General features: G+C 43.1%; 2 protein-coding genes and 2 long non-coding RNA genes across 6 annotated transcripts in view; 2 read left to right on the top strand and 2 right to left on the bottom strand.

Moving 5' to 3' along the window:
• The window catches only part of LOC144405559 (uncharacterized), a 61,300-nt gene extending 53,283 nt beyond the window's left edge, over positions 1-8,017 (bottom strand). Inside the window, exon 1 of the long non-coding RNA XR_013467209.1 lies at positions 7,896-8,017. This is a non-coding gene — a long non-coding RNA (uncharacterized LOC144405559). The remainder of the gene's footprint in view (positions 1-7,895) is intronic.
• The window catches only part of LOC120815120 (uncharacterized), a 106,929-nt gene that overhangs the window by 53,167 nt on the left and 35,994 nt on the right, over positions 1-17,768 (top strand). The gene's annotated exons all lie outside the window — the stretch shown is intronic.
• The window catches only part of LOC144405555 (uncharacterized), a 26,940-nt gene continuing 17,200 nt past the window's right edge, over positions 8,029-17,768 (top strand). Inside the window, exons 1-3 of one of the 2 annotated variants that reach the window (XM_078099819.1) lie at positions 8,029-8,169; positions 8,946-9,245; positions 9,325-9,612. In XM_078099819.1, the coding sequence (XP_077955945.1) occupies positions 8,112-8,169; positions 8,946-9,245; positions 9,325-9,612 (646 nt within the window). In that variant the 5' untranslated portion in view covers positions 8,029-8,111. The other variant, XM_078099820.1, reaches the window with a different exon arrangement.
• On the bottom strand, positions 11,189-13,224 carry LOC144405558 (uncharacterized). 2 transcript variants are annotated; one of them, XR_013467206.1, is made up of 2 exons: positions 11,336-13,224; positions 11,189-11,301 (listed from the first exon to the last, which is right to left on the bottom strand). It is a non-coding gene; the product is annotated as an uncharacterized LOC144405558 (long non-coding RNA). The 2 variants fall into 2 exon arrangements; XR_013467207.1 differs by having other exon boundaries at positions 11,189-11,284.

Raw genomic sequence — 17,768 nt, 5'->3', positions numbered from 1 at the left:
AGAGATTGTGGTTTCCAAAAAAGGTTTCTGTCATTCTTTTTCTGGTTGATAGAGAAACTCTGGTCCTTTGATCCATCTCCTGCAGCTTAAGAAGCGCTTTTCCGTTAGTCCTCTAGAGGCTTCATCTGCCGGATTTTCCTTTGTGCTGACATATCTCCATTGTGACACGTCGGTAGCGTCCCTTACGAAGGAGATTCTATTTGCTACGAAGGTTCGGAAACGTTTTGTTTCGTTGGTGATGTATTTCAGCACTGTTGTGCTATCCGTCCAGAAGGTGGATTTGTTCAGCTGAAGCTGTAATTCTCTCCAAAGCGTTATATTCACTTTGACAGCTAGAACTGCAGCAGTGAGCTCCAATCTGGGAATCGTTACTTGCTTTAATGGTGCTACTCTTGCTTTCCCTATCATGAAGGCAATGTGCACCTCCTTTTCGTTGTTTTCCAGTCGAAGATATGAAACCGTAACATATCCATTTTCGCAGGCGTCTGAAAAGTGGTGTAACTGTGCATGTCCAATTTGACCAAAGTTTGTGGGCTTCATACAACGGTCCACTTTTAACTCTGTCATGTTGTTTAGATCTGTCAGCCATTGTGTCCATTGTTGAGAAATGGTTTGGGGTATGTTTTCATCCCATCCAAGGTGTTTTCTACAGAGTTCCTGCATAATCAGTTTGGCTGGCAGAACAAATGGCGCCAGGAATCCCAAAGGGTCGTATACAGAGCCAACCACGGACAGGATGCCGCGCCTGGTGTATGCTCATGAGGGTGCAGTCATTCTGAACGTGAACACGTCTGTCTCAACGCACCAGTGCAATCCTAGTGCTCTTTCCGTCGGCAGGTTGTCCAAGTCCAACTCTTTTATTTCCTTGGTTCGGTTTTCTTGTGGAATGGATGCCAATACCTTACGGCTGTTGCTGATCCACTTAGACAGTATGAATCCTCCCTTCTGGCAGAGAGTGGTCAGGGGTCTTACCATAAGAACAGCGCCCTGTTCTGTGGACATTTCAAACAATCATCTACGTAAAAGTTGTTTTTTACAGTGTCTATAACGTCTGCTGGAAAGTGAGTTTGGTTATCTTCAGCTGTCTTTCTTAGTTGTGCAAATTTTGCACTACTCGGCGATGACACTGCTCCAAAGAGGTGTACTTTCATCCGATATTCGACGAGATCCTGCTGCACGTCACCATCAGGCCACCATAGGAATCGCAAGTAGTCAATATGGTTGTCTGACACTTTGACCTGGTGAAACATTGCTTTGATGTCAGCCATCAGGGCAACATGCTCTTGTCTGAATCTGAGGAGTACTCCTATAAATGAGTTGGTAAGATCTGGACCCTGTAGCAATTGTTCATTGAGCGATGTTCCTTTGAAGCCAGCACCGCAGTCAAAGACCATTCTCAAGGTTCCTTTCCTCGGGTGATACACCCCGTGATGTGGGATGTACCAGAGTTTCCCCATCAGTACGATTCCGTTGATCCTCTGGTATTCTTTCCGCATAGCCGTTGTTGACCATTTCTTTGAGAAAAGTTGTATATTCTTCGCGAAACATCTCCTTTTTAACAAACTTGCGTTTCAGGCTTTGGATGCGTTGCTCTGCTATGCATCGGTTGCTTGGCATGCGGGGATTTTCTTGCTTGAAAGGTAAGTCTATGCAATAGTGACCATCTGTAATTTTTGATGAGTGATTCACGATATCCAGGAATTTTATTTCTTCTCTGGACATTTCCTCTGTTTCCTTGCTGCTTTCTTCATTGTAGTCGTGATTGTATTTTTTAACCAGTAGCTCCTCTAAGTTCACGATGAACAGTCGGTTGACAGCAGCAGCAGGGCAGCCATTCTCATCCCTGCTGTTGTCTCCTCTTAAAGGACCATATATGACCCACCCCAATAGGGTCCTCACAGCGTATGGTCCATTGGCTTGGCTATTGACCATCTCCCAAGGTTCCAATGCCTTAGAAGCACTTGTGCCTATGAGCAGGTCAATGCCAGAATCTATTTTATGAATCTTGACGTCCTTCAAGTAAGGCCATTGCATCAGGTCTTCTTGTCTGGGAATGTTGAGCTTGGAAACAGGCATGATCTTATGTGTAAATACATTGGCATTGGTGTAAATACATATGAAATCAGTTTTGTCCAGACTTGATATCTCTAAACCTGGGATATGATGACTAGTCACAGGTTTCACTTGGTTCATTGTACGTAAAAGAATACTAGTCTTTTGCCCTGTTACATTCAGTCTTCTCATCAGGCTTTCTGTGCAGAAGGTGGCTGAGCTTCCATGGTCCAAAAACGCATACGTCTGCAACACAGTGTCTCCCTTGGGCGTCTTTACTTGTACTGGCACAATAGAGAAGAGACAGGCTTCTTCACCGGCCCCAATATGCCCACATGTATGAGGTGAGAGAACAGCATTGCTCCCAATTGATTTTCCATCCAATTCTGTTTTCCTTCCTGTGTCTCTTTGTTCAATGTGAAGTATTTCAGGATGATTTTTGTTGCAGATGTCACAAGTCAAACGACTATCGCAGTCTTTGCTCATGTGTCCTACCTTCAAACAGCCAAAACAGACTCCCCTTTTCTTTAAGAAGTCAATTTTTTCCCTGTGCATCTTTTTCCTGATTTGTGGACACCGCACCAACGCGTGACCATCTCTCTCACAGAACAAACAGGAATTTTGAGGGTTGGTGACGGATACATTTTTCATTCCACTTGTCATTTTTTCTTGTATTGGCATTTCCACAGGTGTTGCAGTAGTTGCAAAACTGCTTCCTCTTGGTCTCGACCTCTCTCTTGCTGTGACATAGGTTTTGACGGATGTAGTTGTCTTAGCATCCTGGATGTTTCCAAAAAGTGGATCCGACAAGATCTTCACTTGTCTCTCCATGAAGTCTAAGAAGTCAGAGAAACTAGCTCGACGTCCATGTTGTTCCTGGAGCTGACATGCCCTATTCCTCCACTTGTCTCTGAGCTTGTAAGGCAGTTTCAGAAGAATGGTCTTCATACTGGAAGCGACGTTCAACTCCTCCATATAGGTGAGCTGTTCCATTGCATTGCAACAACTCCTCAGGAATAATGTAAACGCTTGCAATGCTTTCACGTCCTCTGGCTTGATCGCTGGCCAGGCAAATGCTTTGTCCATGTATGCTGTAGCAATCTTATGTTCGCTACCAAAATGTTCTTTAAGCAGTTCTTTTGCTCTTTTATAGCCCTCAGCCGAAGACAAATGTTGACAGCTGTGGACTAAATCCTTTGGATACCCTTTGGTATATTGCTCTAGGAAAAGCAAAAGCTGTTCCTGTCCGCACATTCAGTCTTTGTTGCACTTGATCGGGAAAATAGGTGTTTGCATGTGGATTCTCTTTGACTGACCTTTTCCTTTGAACAGTTCCTTTTTCCAAATAAGAGTTCATTCCGTCTGACACTCTTGAGCTATTTCTTGATTCAAATACATTGATTTTTGCATCGGTTGCTGCCAGTTCAGTCTCTAGTTCCAGTTGTTCTTTCTTCCTTTTCAGTTCTTCCTGCCTTTTCAGTTGTTATTCCTGAGCCTCCAGGTCATGCGTTTTCTGCAGAGCGGCGATCCGTTCCATGAGAGCAGCCTTTTCTGCATGAGCTTTAATGCGAGCAGAGGATGTTGAAGATGCACGTGATAAGAACTTGATTTGTGGCTTGATTTGGGTTTTGACACATTAGAAATACTGTCATCCGGTCCAATGTCATCTGTGATTATATTTTCAGCAATGGTATGCGTTGTATGCCATCCAACCTCTGAAAACCACACATTTACATCATGTATAAAACCATCAAAAATTGTAATTTTTTGTTGAAACCAGTGATTTTGCTTTTCAAGTTCATTTTCAGGCAATGGTAACTTCACCAATGACCCATGACTTCTTTTGGCATCATTACAGAGGTTGATTAATGTAACCAAGTTAGATTGCACTTCATTTGCATTCCCTTTTGATTTCATGAGCTCTTTCTGAAACTCTATTGACTTCTTAGCTTGCTTACATTTCAAGTTTCTTGCTTTCTGACAGTTTTCAATGAACATTTCCAAACCTTTATCAGTGTGTCTAGTAACCCTTTTTCCTTTTTCAGAATCCAATGCAACATTGCCATCTTGTGACCGAATGTCAGACTTGACTAAGGACATATTTGTTTGTGATCCAGTAAACCGCACTGAAGGCAGAATGCGTCGTGCGGCTGATATTGTAGTGAGAGTCAACGAGATTCAGTGTTGCGGTTTCTGGTCCTATAGCTTTTCCAATAAAGCTTAGTGTTGCACGTACCTCCTCCGTGGCTCCTTGTTGTTTGGAGTTTCCAATCTCCTTCCATCAGCTCGCACAGGTGGCGTCAATCTTCCGTGGATTGGGCCGGCCGCGTCTGCCCTGGCAATCCTTATCCAGCTCCAATACCTTCACCGGCTCAATTTTCACTCATAGAGCGCAGTTCTCACTTTTGTAGTGGCAATCTTAGGTTTGCTGCCCCTTTAGCTGGCTTCTTGTTGTTCTTTGCCATCAGGCACAGGTGGGAGTGATGTTTCGACGCAGACACACAAAAGATTTTCCAGCGATGATTGTGGTTGAGGTTTGTAATTTATTGCAGGCAATTGTATAAACAGATGAACATACCGGTTGAACGTGCTCCTATTGATGGTGGTCTGTCTTCGTGGTCTGGTGAGAACTGTCTGGTGCTCCCCTACCTGTCCCTCGCTTCCTGTCACCTACGTCCCTTATGTACACCCAGGTGCACCTAATCACCGCCACCTAGTGTCCAAAGTGTCAATATAAATACAGTCTAACAAACAAAATATACTTTGCCAACAACAACACATAATGGCCCCTACAACAGTCAAAGTCAGTGTTGTTGTAGTCGTAGCGAAGAGCAAATTTCCAATGGAACCTGTGGCAGAGAGAGGTCGCTCCGAGATGTGGGAGCACTTCAATTTGATTTCCTCTAGCACGGTTGGCAATAGGCAGGCAAAGTGTCATTTGTATTGTGGAATTATGGGTGTTTATTTTTATTGTGGAGACCACCCGATATTTGGCTGAATCAAACATTCCACGGAGTGAAGACCCGCTAAAATATTGGGTCAAACACAAACATGTGTACCCACATCTATTTGTATTAGCACGTAATCTTATGAGCATTCCTGCCTCATCGTGTCGCGTGAGCGCCTTTTTTCTAAAGCTGGGGAAACAGTATCTAAGAAACCGCCCAGTGAGCTGGAGAGATTTAGAATTAAGATGGCGATGGCGTATTGCAGCGATTCCCAAAGTGTGGGCCGCGAGAGGTCATTTACAATAAATAAATAGTTTTTTAATTTTTAAACGTTTGAAATTAATATAAAAATATTCATGATGCGGCACATTAGTTATGTGAAACATTAGTTGATGAAGCACAAACAATTTAAACGGACAGATTAATAAAACAATAAGGCTGCTCTCGTCCGCCTGTCGTTCAACAAACAGGGCGCCCTCTTGTGGTATTAAAGTAAATATACCGCATTTTCCGCACTCCAAGGCGCAATTAAAAGACTTTAATTTTCTCAAAAAACGACAGTGCTTTATAATCCGGAGCGCCTCATATATATGGATCAATTGGTTAATCGGTAGATCCATACTGGTTGTACACTCTGCCAAACACGCCAAAGCTCGTCTACGACGACGAGATGCTGAGCGGCGCTCAAGCGCGTGAGATACGGAGCTGCTTTCAGGGCGCGTCGGAGAAACAAAGCTGTCGTTCTCTCCGAGCATTTAATGAGATTAAAGAGCAAGAGACGGCGCCCTTTTCTCTACAGTAGCTGAACCATCTTAACGGGGGAACATAATTTATTCTAAAAGCAGCCGAATATTTAAGGCGTGGATGGCGAGGGGGGCGGCGGGAGCGGACGCCCCTCACGGCATCGATCGGACCCTGAACGCACCGTCTCCACCTGTCAAACAGAACCACAGCGAGCGCGTAGAAAACTCCTTCGAGCGCGAGCAGAGATTCTCCTCGCGAGCAACGAAGTTCACGTTTCGCAAGCGAGCAAATACCTCGCGGAGACCAACTTTTGCTCGCGGATGTTTGATTTTGGTTAAATTCTTGTCATTTAATCATTATGTGTTGATCAGAGTTGTGATTAAAGGTTTGGGCCGCGAAAGATTTTCAGATTTCAAAGTGGGCATTCTTGAGTTTGGGAAGCGCTGCCGTATTGGATTAGATTGAAAGGAAGTGGGAAAGAAAACCCAGCAAAAGAAACAATACAGGAATGTTGAGAGTATACAAAGTTTCAGGGGTTCGGGTTTGGATGAGAAATGAGAGAGAGGGAATATGAAATGGAAGCCATAAATTTCACCATGGCCAACCCAGTCAGTAGAATTCCACCATGGCTCTTTCCAGAAGTAAAGGTTGATATTAATATATTGGAAAAGAAAAGGGAATGGAGAATGGAGGAAATATAGGAGTCAAAACAAACATCTACATAAGAAACAGTTACTATAATTACTTAAAGATTTATACAGACCTAAGAATAAACAGGAATGTGTGGGAGTTGGAATATAATGTAATATATACACCAGAATTTAAAATCCATATCTCTAAAAGACTATCTGACCGGTTATCAGTGTACACAGCAGAAATAGTAGCAGTCATTATTGCACTACAGTGGGTAGAAGAGGTTCGACCTGATAGGGTGGTGCTGTGCACAGACTCTTTGGCCGTAATCAAAAGTATGCAGTCATTAACATCAATAAGAGAAGATCTACTAATAGAACTTTTTGACAGCTTATTTATATTGCATCAGGGTGGCATAGAGATTCAGTTTTGTTGGGTACCAGCACATGAGGAAGTTAAAGGGAACGAGATGGCAGATAGACTGACCAGAGAGGCACTGCTTAAAGCAATTATAATTACAATCCCACCAAGAAAAGACGAAGGTAAAGCAGTGGTTAAAAGGAAAGGTCTTCAAATATGGCAGAAACGATGGGAGGAAGACAGGAAAGGTGGGAGATACTATAAAATACAAAAAAGTGTCAGCATAAAGAACTACATGGAAAATACCAGGCGTGAGGAAATTGCAACGGCAAGACTGAGAGTGGATCACACAGGGCTGGATGGCACATTGCTTTTAATGGGGAAAAGGAATAGTGAGAACTGTGAAAACTGTGGGGTTAAAGAAAATGCTGAACATGTAATACTGAACTGTAAATTGAATGAAGTGGAAAGGCAGGTGCCTAAATATAAGGTTCAGGAGGCAGGGAGAGAGTGGATCTGGTAGGGATACTGGAATCAGAAGGAGAAGGAATAAGAACTACAAGGAAGGCTCGAATTACCTTTTTAAAAGACTCAGGGATGTGGAGTAGAGTTTAAATGACATGACTATACACTCCAGTACAGTAGGTGGCGGCATGCACCTAAACGTTGGTTGCAGTCCGCCATTAAATATGAGCAGAAGAGGAAGAAGAAGAAGAAGAAGCAGAAGAAGAAGAAGAATCGACCCGTTTCCAGTAACTTCTCCGGACATTTTGTAGCAACATTGTTCACTTTTGATCTCAACTCGTTTTCGTGCAAATCGCTCCTGGATTCCTCCAAAGAAGACCAGCGACATTCTTGAGTCGGATATGATGTTTTTCTTCTTTATGTCTTAGTTTTGAACTTTCTGCTCGTTTTCCTTCAAATAATCCTCCACCAGCTTCGGTGCTTTGGCTCAGCACCACCTTCCTCTGGCCTCCACCTTCAGCTTCTTATCGCATTTTGTCGCACAGCGGATTGAGAGAAACTCGTGTTTCTATTTCTCTTCACGAGTCGTTGCTTCTATTCTCGTTATCTGATCTGAACCAACTAGTCCAGCTGGTTCCACCCAGCTCGCCTCCATTTACCCTCCGAGAGAAGCGACCCCACCCTTTAGTTCACCTCCACCCTTTAGTTCACCTCCACCCTTCATCCGCAACGCACAATCCGCCAGAGAAGCGTCCTCAAGCGGATCTGGATCCATAAAAACTCTTTTCTTTCACTCTTTACTTTTGTGTTTTTTTGTTTCCTTTTGTTTCCTCGTGAGTCAAACCGGAGAAACAGGAAGTGAAACTTTCTTCACTTCCTGGTTTCATCGTCCAGCTTCCATTCTGCACAATGAGGTCGTGCGTCGTTCTTCTCTTTGCTTCTCTGCTCACATTATGTGAAGCACAAGGTGAGAACTTGATTTATATATTTTGGGTCAAAGCTTTTATACCGCAGCACTATTTCTACAATAGAAGTTGGGTTAAAAATGTATTTTTGAATCTTTCTGTGTTTCTTTGTGGTTAATCAGGATTCGTGTTGTTCTTCTTGTACTGAGCTCAGAGGCAGGAAATAGTCTCAGTATTAGTTTACTATTTTCATTTAAAAATCTTCCGTAATCTCCACGTTGTATTCAGTGAATATTCTAAGTGTCCCAACAGAAGACGTGTGTGATTCAGAGGAAACATTCAGGTGCTTTTAGACACTTTCTCACCACTTGTTGAAACGGGCTGAACGCTTCTTTCCCTCCAAGACAAATGTTGACCTTTACTCCTCTCAGAGTTTAACTCCTTCAGCGTTCAGTCTGTGGACGTCTTATTTTCTAAAGTCGTCCATGTTCAGTGTAGCTGATGCTGGGGGACATTAGTGTGGTGAGACGGAGGGACAGAGGACAAAGAGACAGAATGGAAATACTTTGTCACGTCAAGAAGAAGAACTTTGAGCAGCAACTTGCTCTCAGTGGGTTTAGTTTCTGCTGTTAAGCTTCTCTGTGTCCTCAGGAAGAGACGACGTGAGACATTTGAAGAGACTTCTGTCACTTCATGTTAAGCAGTGATGAGCTGAAGGTGAACCGCTGGTTCAATGTGTAATAAATAAAGTGTAGTGATGGAGGAACATTCAGCAGTGAATGATTCATCACATATTGTGTGTGATGTTTATTGTATCATGTGTCTACTGTTTTTACAGGAACCATTGTGACTCCTGTGTTTGTGCTGAAGGGACGTGATCTGCTCCTCAAGCTTCATGCTGATCCTCCTGAGGGGGTTTTATTTGTTGACTGGAAAATCAATGAAACAGTCACTTTAGTAAGAATTGTTCAAAGTACAAAATCAGAAGTCTATGGCAGTTTCACTGGAAGGGTTGAGTTTGAAAAATTCTCTATGAGATTGAAGAATGTACAAGAGGTCGACAGTGGAGTTTATTCTGCTGAAGCAGCAACAGATACTGGAGACAAACTAGTATCTGAATACAAGGTCACAGTTCAAGGTGAGTCTGTAAACATTTCACTGATAGTTTCTGCCGTCATGTTTCATAAACTCTTCACAGAAACCTCCCCCCCCCTCAGGACCAGTGTCTCCAGTTAAACTGATCGTGGACCGAGTGGACTCCAGCAGCTCAGAGTCATGTGACCTCCATGTGACCTGCAGGACTCTCAACTCTCACATCAGCAGCACTTTCAGATGTTCTAAACGAGTCTGCAGTCAGGAGGGAGGAGAGCGATCACAGGTCACGACCTCTGGGGCTTCTCTCCAGGTCCACCTGTTGAACAACGTGATCATCTGTAACCATAACAACCAGGTTCACAGGACCCACGACTTGATTCCTGCTGAACAACTTTGCTACCCAGGTACTGGTAAGACTGAAAGAGGAGACGACTTCATGATAATAATGACCCCTCTGCCCCTTTAACAAAACACACCTTAAGGCCGGCGCATTCTTCTGCGTCGTTGCGTCGACGCACTCGTTTCAATTCATGAACGCTTGATCTAAAAGTCCTGCGTGTGTTGCAGAGCGATTCACCGCCAGAACAACAGGTGGAGTAATGTGGTTTTGTTGAAGACGACCTAGAGAGTCACGTCTATTTATTTATCTGTTTATTTATTTATCATAGACTTTATTGCCCCGTGCATCCACACTGCTGCTTTTCATCGCGGACACATTTGTCCCGTATTTTCCTCCACAACTTTGTTCCTCTCAGTGATCTCCCTCCGTGAATCCAACCCGCTTCTACAACCCGCCAATGACGGCTTGTATAAGCGGCCATATTTACACGTTTCTTCCCTCAAAAGTTCTTCAATCTGATCCGTTTCTCTCGTAAACATTCTTCGTTTTAATAATGTTGGTGTTGTGCTATGAAAGCGGAAATGTGAGACTCCTTAAAGGACGTAGTTAGCGGACCAATCGCAGCCTGGTGCGCTGCGGGAGGCTGCGTCGCTTTCGACGCAAGCGTAGAAAAATGGGTCGACACACGCAAGGACGCAAGGAGGTGTGAAAAGACACGCAAGGGACACGCGAGGGGGTCTAGCGTCGCTCTGAAAACGCAGAAGCATAAACTAGGCTTTATAGTTTCAACCATTCATGACTATAAATGTCATCACTAAATTCTGCTTTAATTGGAGGAATTAAATGATTTCTTACTATAGATCACGTTAAAGATGTTTTCACAATCCAAACTTCAGTCCGTCAGAAGCACATCAGGCTGTGAACATGTGACACATTCTCAGCTGTGCTGCGTCATTTAAACCAGGAAGACTCTTCTGATCTGGTTCTTGTTCTGTTTTACAGATTCTCCCTCTCACCGTGGCTGGGTGATTGCTGTTTGCGTTCTCGTTGTCGTTCTCCTCATAGTCGTGGTTCCAATCGTCTGGCTTTATATATATCGAAAGAGATTAATCAGTAAGTCCAAGTAAACGTTCCAACAAATAATCTCAACATCTGTAAAATCCTCTTTGTTTCCTCTACATAGAAACTCAATGTCTCCAAGTCCTCCATAACTATGTACCCACCTGTTTGGTTAAATAGCCCAATATCACAAATCACAGTTTGCCTCCGAGCGCTGAACAATCTGTACAACACAGGACGTCTTTTACTGCATCAGATCAGGAAACACGTCTGTTAAAATATACATGTGATATTTTACCAAAAGGTGCTTTTTATCTCACTGGGATTGTCATGATTTGCTGTTTTGATACAAACATCCCAACACATCAAATCCAACACGTCAACATGTGCTTCTGTTTGAGGATGGAGTAAATTAGACACCACCCAAAAGATGGAGTCACTTTATCTGCAGCTCAAGTAAAGTAAATGTACAACAGTTCAGATATTTAAAGGGCTGTTTGTTCTTCTTCCATCACTGACCTGCAGGTTCACTAGAGGGATATCAAGTTGCTCAGGTAGCACTTGCTAAGGTAAGCATTACGTGTTTGTTTTAAACAAATTTAAGAAATGTATAAGAATCCAAACCTTGTGCCAAGGTTGTTTCCAGGTTTTCCAGGTGGCTTCGTGCTGCTACGTGCACACACCTGCTGCGTGCACACACCTGCTACGTGCACACTCCTGCTACGTGCACACACCTGCTACGTGCACACACCTGCTGCTTGTGCTCAGATTCGCTGGGAGGAACCTGATGGTCCGTGGATCCAAACCGGGTCTCTTGTGGCCATTAGTCCTCTTCAGCCGTGTTTCTTCCTGCTGTGCACGTGTTGTTTGTTTGTGTCTCTGTCCGTCATCCACATTTTCCCACTTCGCCCAACAGCAACATGTCAAAACCTTAAAAACTCGTTGTGCGGAGATCAAATCCCACGCTGGTGTCTGAAATACTGAAACAATGTGATTTAAATGAGGCCACATGTTGGTAGTCACATGACGTCCACTACGTGGTCACGTGACCCTCATCTGCTTCCACGTCTTGGCTCACACCAGTTAGCCACTTTCCTCCTGAGCCGATGGTTTTCTGCTTCTTACTTGTTTTAAAAAGCTCCTTTTACACAGAGAACAAGTCCAGAGACACAGAACAAGTATCATTTACAGTGTGAAAGAGGAACCAACTCTACATGGTGTTAAAGTTCTAGCTGCTTTATTTATGGCTCATGCTGCAGTGTGATGTGCTTTCTACCCCGAGAGATTCATCTGAACTCTTTGTGAAAAGAGACCGTATATGTGTTTTGTAGCAGTTTAGTGCATTTTAGAAAAACAGACTCATTATTTTTAAGACAAAGAGACAGAAGTAATTAAATCAGTGACTGTTAATCATCAGGAGATGATTCCCCACGTGGAAAATAGCTCCTTTACAAAGAAGTAGCAAGTAACCTTTTCTTACGTATGTGATTTATCCTGCAGGACTATAGGAAAAATTGGAAAGATCAGAATGTGAAATCACCACCACAGAAGAACATGAGCCCAGCAGGCGCTTCAGGTCCCTCCAACAGCTCCGTGCCGTCTGTCGCTGAACCGACTGATCCGTAGACCGGCTACGACTTGGTGGAGAAGATTGACAATTAAAGAGGAAGGTTTTCCCAAATCCCCAAATTCTGCTGGTAGTTTGCAGCGTTATTGAAGCTTTCTGTGTTTTATTTCATGTGATCTGCTTTAATGCTGAAAGATTCTCCTCCACACAAACGTGTCATTGGAGAGATTAAAAATCAATGATTAAATGTTACTAAGCATCACACACAAGCAGCTTTTTTTAGCATCACAGTTGGAGATATTTTAATTATATCTTTTATATTGAAGGTCAACTTAGAAAAAGTAATAAATATGTTGTTGTCCTGCAGGAAGCTTCAGCTTTGGTTCCTGGTTTGATTCTTCATGTCACTTTTAATCTGATCATTTCCTACATTATTACATTTAGACTTTTAAGGCTTCACCTGATTGGTGAGATTTAAGCTGCGTGATGCAGGGTGCTTCTGTTATATATTTTTATTTTATTTTTCAGACAAAAAAAGGACTCATCTCTTCAACTGTGACAAATATGTGAAACGATTTTTTTTCATCAGTGTCTTTATTTTAATATCATCATATATTGATTATTTGGTAAAAACAAAATAAAACCTGCTGAACAGAATTATGTTCAATAAATACCGTACATGCATGCAGATAAATAGGCAATGTGTATTTAGTCATTGTAAATTGAACCGTATGCAGTATTATACGGTATATTTAAGGTTATTCGCTTAGTCTCTTGTGTGTGTGATATATTGTGTGTAATCAATGGATTATTGCTTTCATGTAAAAATGTTACCATGAAGTTTTTTCTTGCCAAAATGCATCTTTGCGTCACGTTTTTAATGTCTTTCCTTCACCAGGAAATATCTGCAAAGCTGAATTTATAAATTCTTTAAATCCTAAATAGTTTGCGTCCATGTTTGCTGCTCTGCGCTCGTCTTCCTCTTTTCTTCTCCTGGTGTGTTGCTGCCACCAGCTGTGAGTCAGTGGAACATCATCACGGGTTTAGAAGGTGACAATTGATAATCAAAAGTTATTTTCATGGGCTTAGTTGGGGGTTTGCTGTCTTGTCTTGATTTAAGAGTTAAGTAAGGGGGTAAGCAGGATCTGCCAAGCAGGCAGACACGAGTCCGACAGGATGGGGAGTCAGTTTGTCCTGGCTGAGGAATGTAAGGTCTGCGGGTCAACTAGAAGATTTACCAGCCAAGGGGGGTTAGAGACACACCAACACTATTCAGCATACACACTCTGTTTACGATGTTCACGTTAAGTCAGGAGTCTGGACATTGGATGTGACCAGATCTTTAGATGCGGGGGGTGGAAGGTCCTCCTCTACGCCAGTTTAGGGCCAATAGAAATCTTTCCTTCTCTGTCTTTCAAGGGTTATAAAACATGATGTTCTTGCTGATGTAAGTTAGTTGTTCTTCCGGCCTGTGTGCTGCCTGAACTGCTCCTGCCTTTGCAAACGCAGCGCTGATACTTGACCTGTGATCTGACAAATACATTTCCCAGAACAAGAGAAGTCATTCGGCTGAATTTTTGATAACCCCGACCAGGCTCCAAATCTTGAACACGTATTCTTACACCTTTAAGTGGGAGCTTTCCTCCCGGGCAGCGTGACGTGTTTGACATCCATTTCTTTGTTGGTGCTTCTTGAAGTCCACGAGGTGAACAGTGATGACGGCAGACACCATGATGATCAGACCCACAGAGAACACCACCATCTTCACCAGGAACACACCACAGTGAACACACGCATGGTAGATTTATTCCTCTGTAAATGCTTCTTAAGCCAGTTCTTCACAAAAGATTCATCAGGTCACAAACTAACACTTCACACTGGAAACATTACAACACAAGACACACAACTTTTTGCATCACATACAAAACAAAAGTGGTCACACTGTTCAGGCGTGACTTTTTCTTTCTCTTGTCTGTCCTTTTTTTTGTAAACGGTGTTCGGTCCACAGTTCTGCACGAGAGGACCAACTACCTCAAGGTTAGTCTTAATATGTGCAATAAACTGCAGCTAGAAGCAACATTTAAAAGAGCTAAATAAATAAAAAGCTGGTTGCCAAACTTGATGTTTGTTGCAGTCTGTTCAGAGACGTTAAGGAGGACGAATGAGGAGGAAGAGTCTCTGACACACAGACACAAACATTCACTCTCATTCACACATACAATTAACCCCCAGATGCATATTTTGACATGAATATTGAAAAATTCCATAGTATAGCATGAAAAAACATAAAAGTCACACTATAGTAAGTCATAAAACATTTTTTGTCCTTTGTTCTGTTGTCGGGTCGAAGGGATTGATCTGAATTTCTTTAACTTTTTAGTTTTGTGATTATATTTTAATTTGAGGAAACCGGACATGCGGCTGAATCCATGTAGGATCAAGGTTACATTATAAATGATATTATATTATTAATATAATTCTTAATATAGTTAAAAGTTTTACATTATTGATCTAAAACAATGGATGACTTTCCTCCAACAATCGCGTCATTGGCAACGAGCTCCCAAACATCTCGGTGGGCCCCTGATTAGTAATCGAGTCGTACCTGAACTGTGTGGCTCCATCGTTGCGTCTCTGACCCCACAGACCACGTGACTACAGCTACACCCAAGGACATCCATCAGGACTCCATCAGGAATCATCGCTCCATCCTATTTACTCCTTTTCTTCCCGTTAATTCATCAATACCGCTCTACCGCCACCAGATGGCGACGTTATCAAACGTGAAAAAAACCCTTTACGACACAAAGCCAGTGACGTCATCTGCGGAGGGACAGAGTGTGTGTGAAGGACAAATGTCCTGAGACGCATTACGTCATCCTCCACTAATATGATAATACATCTCAGTGCCAAGAAATGAGAGGAGCCATAATCCACAGAACGACTTCACATGTGAACAAGGGGATGAGATGGAGGTGATTGGTGGTGGAGAAAGAGGTGGAGGTGGTGGTGGTGGTGGTGGTGGTGGTGGGGGGGGGGCTTCTCCCTTGAGTCTGGAGTGCAGTGATGAAGGTTGTTCCAGACATTATTCCTCAATGAGAGCAGAAGGAAAGAGGAGAAGATGATCACTGTTACACACTGAGTAAAGACGAGAGACTGTCTTCTGTCCTGCTCTTTCTTTTCCAGATGTCTCTTGTTTCTTTTTGGCTTTGTCCTCATTTTCTCCCCCTGTCCTTCAGAGGAGAGAAGGACTGAGGAGGTCAACGGTGAGGAGAAATGAGACAAAGACGAGTAAGATGGTTGCAGAGAGGGGGAAGGTCTGAAGAATGAAAAGGTGAATTGGAAGCGATGCGTGAATTTGAGGACAGGAGGAAAAAAGAGCGGAGCGGTGAGGAGACGTCAAGAAGGAAACGAGGGAACAAAAGAATCAAATGCAACCAATAAAACAGAAGAAAGGGACACGAGAACTGCTGGAATGGGGGAGAAAAAAGGGGACAAAGGGTGAGAGAGGTGAGGAAAGAGGAAATAGACGACTGTAGAGGATGTAGGAGGGGAGGAGAGGATACATTTTGAAAGGAGGACACAGAAGAGGGAGAGAGAGATGGAGAGGAGAGGAAGGGAGGTGGTAGGAGATAGGAGGCAAAACAGGAGAGGAGAGAAGAAGTAGAGGAGGAAAAGTGACTGCATGGCTGAGGAGAAGACATGAGGAGAGGAGAAGATGAGGTGAGGTGAGGTGATGGAGGACTCAGGAAAGGTGATGGACAGAGGAGAGAGGAGAGGAGAGGACAGGAGAGAGGATGGACTGAGGAGAGAGGAGGAGAGGACAGGAGAGGGGATGGACTAAGGAAAGGAAAGAAGAGGAGAAGATAAGTGAGGGAGGAGAGGAGAAGGAGGCAAAGAGGAAAGGAAACAGTGTTAACGAGAGAGAAGGATGGACGGGATGATTTGAGGAAAGAACAAAGAGACTCGAGGAGAACCGAGGACGGCAGGAAGGAAAGACGTCCAGAGGACATCGGGACAATATTTCACATTAAAAAGAGTGACAGGAAAAGAGACAAAGAGACAAAGAAGAAGAGAAAAAGACACATGAGTTTTAAATGTCACAATCCACACACACAACACAGACACACAACACAGACACAACACACACACACACACACCACACACACACAACACAGACACACAACACAGACACAACACACACACACACACAACACAGACACAACACAGACACAACACAACACAGACACAACACAGACACACAACACAGACACAGCAGACACAACACACACAATACAGACACAACACAGACACAACACACACACAATACAGACACAACACACAACACAGACACAACACAGACACACAATACAGAAACACAACACAGACACAACACAGACACAACACACACACAATACAGACACAACACACAACACAGACACAACACAGACACACAACACAGACACACAACACAGACACACAACACAGACACAACACTGACACACAACACAGACACACAACACAGACACAACACAACACAGACACACAACACAGACACAACACTGACACACAACACAGACACACAACACAGACACAACACTGACACACAACACAGACACACAACACAGACACAACACTGACACACAACACAGACACACAACACAGACACAACACACAACACAGACACAGCAGACACAACACAATACAGAAACACAACACACAACACAGACACAACACAGACACAACACAACACAGACACAACACTGACACACAACACAGACACACAACACAGACACAACACTGACACACAACACAGACACACAACACAGACACACAACACAACACAGACACACAACACAGACACAACACTGACACACAACACAGACACACAACACAGACACAACACTGACACACAACACAGACACACAACACAGACACAACACAGACACAACACAACACAGACACAACACACAACACAGACACAGCAGACACAACACAATACAGAAACACAACACACAACAGACACACACAATACAGAAACACAACACACAACACAGACACAACACAGACACACAACACCACACAGAAACAACACAGACACAACACACACACACACACAACACACACACACAACACAACACACAAAACACACACACAACACACACACAACACACACACAACACAGACACACACAACACAGACACAACACAGACACAACACAGACACACCACACACACACACACACAACACACACACACAACACAGACACAACACGCACACAACACACAGACACACAACACAGACACACACCTCGGCTCAGCAGCGTTTGATCTGAATAAATAATACGGATCAAACTCCAGAGATGAAACACAAATAGTCTGAAAATACAAAATCTGACTCTTTTGTTTCCTGATGATAAATAAATGACAAATAAAGGAACATTTCCTGCTGTTGTCTTTTTATTTTCTGTCACACTGTGGAAAAATAATTACATACATTTAAAAAAGAAAATTAAACAATATGTTCAAACAAACGTTAAATGACATTAAAAGGACATTTGAATTTTCCTCGAATAAAAGGGAAAAGCAGTAAATCAACAT

Source organism: Gasterosteus aculeatus, chromosome 3, assembly GCF_964276395.1.
Source record: "Gasterosteus aculeatus chromosome 3, fGasAcu3.hap1.1, whole genome shotgun sequence".
NCBI lineage: Eukaryota > Metazoa > Chordata > Actinopteri > Perciformes > Gasterosteidae > Gasterosteus > Gasterosteus aculeatus.
The sequence above is the reverse complement of the archived record's forward strand: the minus strand, read 5'-3'. Positions and strand labels throughout refer to the sequence as shown.